The sequence below is a fragment of the Limulus polyphemus genome, unplaced genomic scaffold (assembly GCF_000517525.1).
Source record: "Limulus polyphemus unplaced genomic scaffold, Limulus_polyphemus-2.1.2 Scaffold5964, whole genome shotgun sequence".
Taxonomy (NCBI): domain Eukaryota; kingdom Metazoa; phylum Arthropoda; class Merostomata; order Xiphosura; family Limulidae; genus Limulus; species Limulus polyphemus.
The window spans coordinates 22,939-30,435 of NW_013671574.1; the positions used below are offsets into that span (position 1 = coordinate 22,939).

Here is a 7,497-nt window from a genome sequence, read left to right on the forward strand (position 1 = left end):
AACAGTATACCATGTAAATTATAACTGGTTTTGACCTGACATAATATGAAAAGAATATTGTTGTTAGGGATAGCTGACTGTCATCACCACTGTATAGTCCAAATTTCAGCTGTCTTGTGGCCAAACATGATATAAAACAAGTATTATTCCTGTTAGGGTTAGCTCACTGTCGTCACCTACGTACAGTTCGCACCCACCTGTCAGGACTTGTGAACGCAACAATTGTTTCGGATACTGAGCCCACCCATGCAGCTTCGGGATTAACTTCAGAGGTGTGGATGACCCTTCAAGAGAATGACTGTGTGAAAGAAGCCAGTGAGATATACAGATTAACTTACTTTGGTGGTATAGAGCATAGCATCAGAAAAGAGGTATAATTAAAAAGATAACCGTAAATCTTCTCCTAATTCCTAACTTCCATTTTAGTCATTAGACAATTTAATTTTAAAAACTAAACTTGGATGTTATTATTGTCTCTCTGTAGCTTGTCTTGGCAACAGACTATATCAGTTGGAAAATAGAATGATTGATCTATATAGGAGCTTATAAAGTTTGACTTAGATTATGATTAACTTAAGATGAATGGTACACCATAATTTTGTTTCTCTTACAAACTTGAGAAACAGGATTTTGATTTGCTTTTAATATTGCTTAAAGTCTTGAGAAACAAGAGTTTAGTTAGCAAAAGCTTTATTAATTGTTTAATTGAGCCATGTTGGCAGTGACATAACTACAAAAGATTGGCCCCCGTACATTTATTCCCCTTGTTGGCAATTCTTAAACTTGTTAGGTCTTTGAGCACCCTTTTGGCTCGGGCCTTCCCCCTGTAATTGTGGGGTCATACTTAAGCCACTACATGTTGAAAAGTTTTACGGGATTTTTTTTCACTTCTGGGAGGTCACTGAATGTTACTTTTATTAGTGTCAGATGCTAAAATATCAGCAGCATTAATGAAGATCTTCAGCTTTGCATTCATTTCATTAGGCTTATGTTCGTGCTTATAACTATATAATATTAAAAAAATTAGATGACTTGGATTTACTGAATTATTGGTTTGGATGCCAGAATGAGATGAATTTATTAAATAGTTGTTTGGATACCAGAATCAGATGACTTGTTTGTTTGGATGCCAGACTGAAGTGACTTGGATTTATTGAATTCTTTGTTTGACATATTTTTGTATTGATGCATAGGTTTGGCCCTACTTGCTAGGCCATTATCAGTTTGGCAGCACTGCAGAAGAACGCAAGAAACATGACAACAGCATACAGACTGCGTATGAGACTACAATGTCGGAGTGGCTGGCTGTAGAAGCCATCGTACGACAACAAGACAAAGAAGTCATGGAAGCAAACATGGCAAAGCTATCTTCAGAGAGCACCAATAGTGAAATACCCCTTGTTGGTAAATGCCAAAAGCACATTTTATGCTTTCTGATGGGTGAACACTTTGTGAAACTAGTGAACTGTAAAATTTACTGAATGGGTGGTTTGTTGACTAGAATTAACAGATTTTTATTTTAATCCAAGTATAATATTGGTAAGTAAAATGTTACAACTATGACTACAGAAATATATATATATATATATACATGCACAAGACGTAGCGTATGCCCACAGTTATAAAACAAAGTTTTAGAAGGTAAAACTAAACATTACCTGGCATTGAGAAAATGAAACTACTTATCAATCACTAGCCTACTAGTGCCCCAGTGATAAGTCAGTGGGCTTAAAATTCTAAAAGTTTGGTTTCAATACCTGTGGTGGGCAGATCAAAGGCCGTTGTATAGTATTCTGTTTTACAACAAGCAAACAAAAAACTGGCATCATTGTTATTGTTACATTATTATGCTGTTGACTTTAGTTTCCATCTGTGTATTATTTTTACTATTTATTATGTTATATTGTCACATTATTAATCTTCATTTAGTCTAATGATAACTGTATTATTTTTACTATTTATTGTGTTATATTGTCACATTATTAATCTTCTTTTAGTCTAATGATAGCTGTATTATTTTTACTATTTATTGTGTTATATTGTCACATTATTAATCTTCATTTAGTCTAATGATAACTGTATTATTTTTACTATTTATTGTGTTATATTGTCACATTATTAATCTTCTTTTAGTCTAATGATAACTGTATTATTTCTACTATTTATTGTGTTACACTGTCACATTATTAATCTTCTTTTAGTCTAATGATAACTACTGTATTGTTAACTGTAAATCATTGTTTAGATGTTTATTCTGTTAGACTTTGTATGTTTTCCAGGTTCTAATTAAGTTACAGATTCAGTTCGAGAGATCTTAAAAACTCAGTTGCTTCTAGTTGAGAAATGACACATCATGAACGAACAGTATTCTTATTGTGGGTTTATTAAACTGTTTCTCACATAGGTCCTAAAGATGCCAATCTGAATAATGAAGTATTTGAAGACATCAGTCCCAGTGAATCATTTGAAGAACATGACGAAAAATCTGACATCAGGAAGGTAACTGATGGCACTAATAGCAGAATACAGTAATACAATGGCATTATATGGTGGAATACTTGTAAATGTTAAAAACAGAATTGTGAATTGTTCTGTTTTTTCACATATTGTACATAACTACTGTTCACTGCTGCTCGGGTCTACATAACCCTCAACTACTGTTCACTGCTGCTCGGGTCTACATAACCCTCAACTACTGTTCACTGCTGCTCGGGCTTACATAACCCTAAACTACTGTTCACTGCTGCTCGGGCTTACATAACCCTAAACTACTGTTCACTGCTGCTCGGGTCTACATAACCCTCAACTACTATTCACTGCTGCTCGGGTCTACATAACCCTCAACTACTGTTCACTGCTGCTCGGTTCTACATAACCCTCAACTACTGTTCACTGCTGCTCGAGTCTACATAACCCTCAACTACTGTTCACTGCTGCTCGGGTCTACATAACCCTCAACTACTGTTCACTGCTGCTCGGGTCTACATAACCCTCAACTACTGTTCATTGCTGCTCGGGTCTACATAACCCTCAACTACTGTTCACTGCTGCTCGGGTCTACATATTCCATCATTTTGAGTACTTTTGCCTCTTAAAACACTCAGTATAAATAAAATGACAAAAAATTGGTTACTGTTACTTATTTCCTAGCTGAAATACACAGGAAACTACAGTATTTATGGTACTTTTGTTAAATACATTTTCTGTGTGACTCATACACTAGTCTTAACTGTGACCAACAAAGTTATGGATCTACAAGCAAGATGGTACTTCAGTAATTCTAGGGTTAAGAAATGTTTCGCTTATATTACTTATATTTGTAAGAACATCTGGCTTAAATCACAAATATTCATAAATTGAAGTGAAGATGTATAGTTTGTTTTGTAGATACGAGCTAATGGGTATGAATTACTTAAACCTTGAAAATCCATAGATCAAAAATGTTTTGGTAAACTTGTAGTAGTTTATTTTCTCTGTCTAATAGTTCAGTAATTCCATGGGTAACTGTCAACTAAACACCACTGTCTTAGTCTTAAGTTTTAAGAAAGAAAATATAAATAAGAAATGGTCTCTTTTTTTTTTTTCAAACAATCTGAATAACTACAGGTTATTTAGTTTTGTCATAAATGACTTTTTCCTGTCTTTCACACACACATCAGTCTTAGGGAAAATCATGAAATCTTCAAATGTATTTAATGGTAAGCTTTTTTGCCACTAAATATATGTTACGTGCTCTACTTATTATCAGTTACATTGGATTGTAAAAATTTAGGTTTATTTATTAATTGTTTCACACGCTAACTTTATTATTGATTGATGAATGATAACATTTTTTCCAAGTGCGGGTACTACATATTGTACTAATTACACTATGACAGGGTTCGGAAGAAGCATTTTCATCATTTGAGGAGCATTACCCCAAAACTGAAGGTGCTGAGTCCCAACCGGTTACATTAAAATATGTTAGAGGTCGTTTGATTAGGCATTATCAAGGTAGGTTGTACATAACTCAATAGCCATTTTCAAAGGAATTATCAAAAAAAAAGTTGTAAATCACCTAGATACTAGGTTTTCTTAATCTGACATATCAAATAGTGTGATACTTTATGGGACATAGCTTAGTTTATAGGAGATCTTACATAAGCTCTGCTTTCCTACCATAATTTAGATTTTCTTGTTGAGGGTGATGCTATTAACTTTACTATGGCATTTTTCCAATTAAACCATTTCTGCCATGATTAGAATTTCTATACCTTAGCCCTACTTGTGTAATTTGCTAATTACATGTCCATGCTATTATATTTTGATATTTCTGGTAGATATAAAAAATCATGTAAAGGCTTAACTTGCATAATGTTACCCACTTACGTTAGGTTTTCATGAAGGTCAATTGTTTTTTCACTCCTGCCAAATTGCCTTTGGAGTATACAGACGTGGTTTACAGTAACTAGCCCTAATCGTAATGGCTGTTGATAATATATACTAGCCTGACGTCATTGATTTCACAAAGAATGATTGTGTTCTGTTTAATCGGTTTTTCTTTCATCTTCATCTTTCATAGTTGACAGTCAGAGCCAAAGTATTATTATTACAAATCCCTCAGTGGACATCAATGGTGATGAACAGAAAGATGAGAATGATGATCCGAAAGAGGGTGATAATGAACCAGAAGATGATGTAGAATTCGCAAGAGATGAATTGTTACCCAGAGACTATGGAGATGGAGATAGTCAGCTATCAGCAGACTCTCGGTCAAGCTGTATTTCTCCAGCATCTTCTAGTGGTGGTGTCTACTCAGTAAGTTTCTAAATAGTGTTGTAACATCCTAATATTTATATGCATGTGATTGTTAATTAGTGTCCTAAGTCTGGAGGAAGTAAAAAAATCCACCTTTTTATTGCTTCTGGATTGTCACTAGTTTCCAACACTTGTTTTGAGAACTGATATATTCAACTGTACACAAAAACACTATCTAAAAATAATTGTTTTGCCATCCAGATGGAACTTTTGGACCAGTTTTCCCTAAATCTCCACAGAATTGAAAAAGATGTCCAAAGATGTGACCGTAATTACTGGTATTTTAGGGTTGAAAACTTGGAAAAGCTCAGAAACGTGATGTGCACGTGAGTAATTTAGTGTTTTTTTTTACAAATAGATATCTAGAATAATCCTAAACCTAACTAACAAGATGAGGGAATTTATAAACCTCTTAACTTTAAGTTAATTATTAGTTTTATGGAACTTAAGTCGACTGCTTATTATTAAATTAAATATTTTGTGTTTAGATAAAACGTTTTTTAATTTTATGGAACTTATGTCGACTGCTTATTATTAAATTAAATATTTTGTGTTTAGATAAAACATTTATTAGTTTTATGGAACTTATGTCGACTGCTTATTATTAAATTAAATATTTTGTGTTTAGATAAAATATTTATCATACATAAGAAAAATTATCTAATTCTCAAATGAAAACTAATAACACATTCTGATGTTCTTTCTAAAGCTTTTAACTTTGTAAAATAAGTTTGTAACATGAAGCTTAGTTTCACTGGAAACTGATTTGTCCAAGATTTTTTTGAAAACTTAATTTCTTAGAGAAGCAGTCTTTTGTTAACTTTCTGATCATGTGCGTCATCAGTGTGTGTGTATAATGGATAACAACATAATCAGTGTATGTTAAGTTTGTTTTTGATTATATTGGTTTAACTATTTTCTATTCTAGCTATGTATGGGAACACTTGGATGTTGGCTACGTCCAAGGGATGTGTGATTTAGTTGCTCCTTTGCTGGTGATCTTTGATGATGGTGAGTTGTTATTTAGAATGGAATAACATTAAAATATTGTTACTATTATTAAAAAAGGTTTATTGTCACTATTAATATGGTGCTGTAACTAACAGCTCAGAATGTTGTTATGCAAGCGTTGTTACCCACATTCTGGTAATTAGAATACTTTATGTCAGTGTTTAATCCCAGATAAAACTGGTAACTAGAACACTTTTGTCAGTGTTTAATCCCAGATAAAACTGGTAACTAGAACACTGTTTGTCAGTGTTTAATCCCAGATAAAACTGGTAACTAGAACACTGTTTGTCAGTGTTGAATCCCAGATAAAACTGGTAACTAGAACACTGTTTGTCAGTGTTTAATTCCAGATAAAACTGGTAACTAGAACACTGTTTGTCAGTGTTTAATCCCAGATAAGACTGGTAACTAGAATTTTGGAATAAAGTGTTGAGAGATATGTATAACTACGGTGAATTTTACTGCTTTTACTTTCTATCACTCCTATGAAATAGCAAGTTGTTAGTGAAAAAATGTTCCGTGATATAAAAACTGGTTTAATCTCGTCAACAGAGGTACTGACATACAGCTGTTTCTGTGAACTCATGAAGAGGATGGCTGCAAACTTTCCTCACGGTGGAGCCATGGATGCACACTTTGCGAACATGAGATCTCTTATTCAGGTAGTTGATACTAATCCCAGTAGTATGGGTACTAGTTAATAAACTTCCATGTGGTGTTGTTACTAATCCCAGTAGTAGTAGTACTAGTTAATAAACTTCCATGTGGTGTTGTTACTAATCCCAGTAGTATCAGTACTAGTTAATAAACTTCCATGTGGTGTTGTTACTAATCCCAGTAGTATCAGTACTAGTTAATTAACTTCCATGTGGTGTTGTTACTAATCCCAGTAGTATCAGTACTAGTTAATAGTCCTCCATGTGGTGGTGTTACTAATAAATCACATTAGTTATTATCTTATATAATTTATGAATTAATTTGAATACTAACAGTTCAGTTACCTTTGTTTTTTAATCAAACCTTTCTTTTTTCTTTTTAGTTTATGTAATAGTGTTAATATCCTGCTTAGTGCTTATGGACTTTCAGCTGTTGAGATATGTTATTACATAAACTAGAACTTTCTATCGAGATATGTCATGTTGTTACATAAACTAGAACTTTGTATCGAGATATGTCATATTGTTACATAAACTAGAACTTTCTGTCGAGATATGTCATGTTGTTACATAAACTAGAACTTTCTGCTGAGATATGCCATGTTGTTACATAAACTAGAACTTTCTACTGAGATATGTCATGTTACATAAACTAGAACTTTCTACTGAGATATGTCACGTTGTTACATAAACTAGAACTTTCTGCTGAGATATGTCACATTGTTACATAAACTAGAACTTTCTGCTGAGATATGTCATGTTGTTACATAAACTAGAACTTTCTACTGAGATATGTCATGTTACATAAACTAGAACTTTCTGTTGAGATATGTCACGTTGTTACATAAACTAGAACTTTATACTGAGATATGTCACGTTGTTACATAAACTAGAACTTTCTACTGAGATATGTCATCTCGTTACATAAACTAGAACTTTCTATTGAGATATGTCATCTCGTTACATAAACTAGAACTTTCTACTGAGATATGTCACATTGTTACATAAACTAGAACTTTCTACTGAGATATGT

General features: G+C 33.2%; 1 protein-coding gene across 1 annotated transcript in view; it reads left to right on the forward strand.

Moving 5' to 3' along the window:
- The window catches only part of LOC106473198 (small G protein signaling modulator 1-like), a gene marked incomplete at its 5' end in the record, with an annotated part of 29,366 nt that overhangs the window by 15,429 nt on the left and 6,440 nt on the right, over nt 1-7,497 (forward strand). Inside the window, 8 exons of the mRNA XM_022401686.1 lie at nt 157-371; nt 1,194-1,404; nt 2,405-2,499; nt 3,879-3,993; nt 4,562-4,797; nt 4,999-5,123; nt 5,726-5,808; nt 6,361-6,470. Of these exons, the coding sequence (XP_022257394.1) occupies nt 157-371; nt 1,194-1,404; nt 2,405-2,499; nt 3,879-3,993; nt 4,562-4,797; nt 4,999-5,123; nt 5,726-5,808; nt 6,361-6,470 (1,190 nt within the window). The remainder of the gene's footprint in view (nt 1-156; nt 372-1,193; nt 1,405-2,404; nt 2,500-3,878; nt 3,994-4,561; nt 4,798-4,998; nt 5,124-5,725; nt 5,809-6,360; nt 6,471-7,497) is intronic.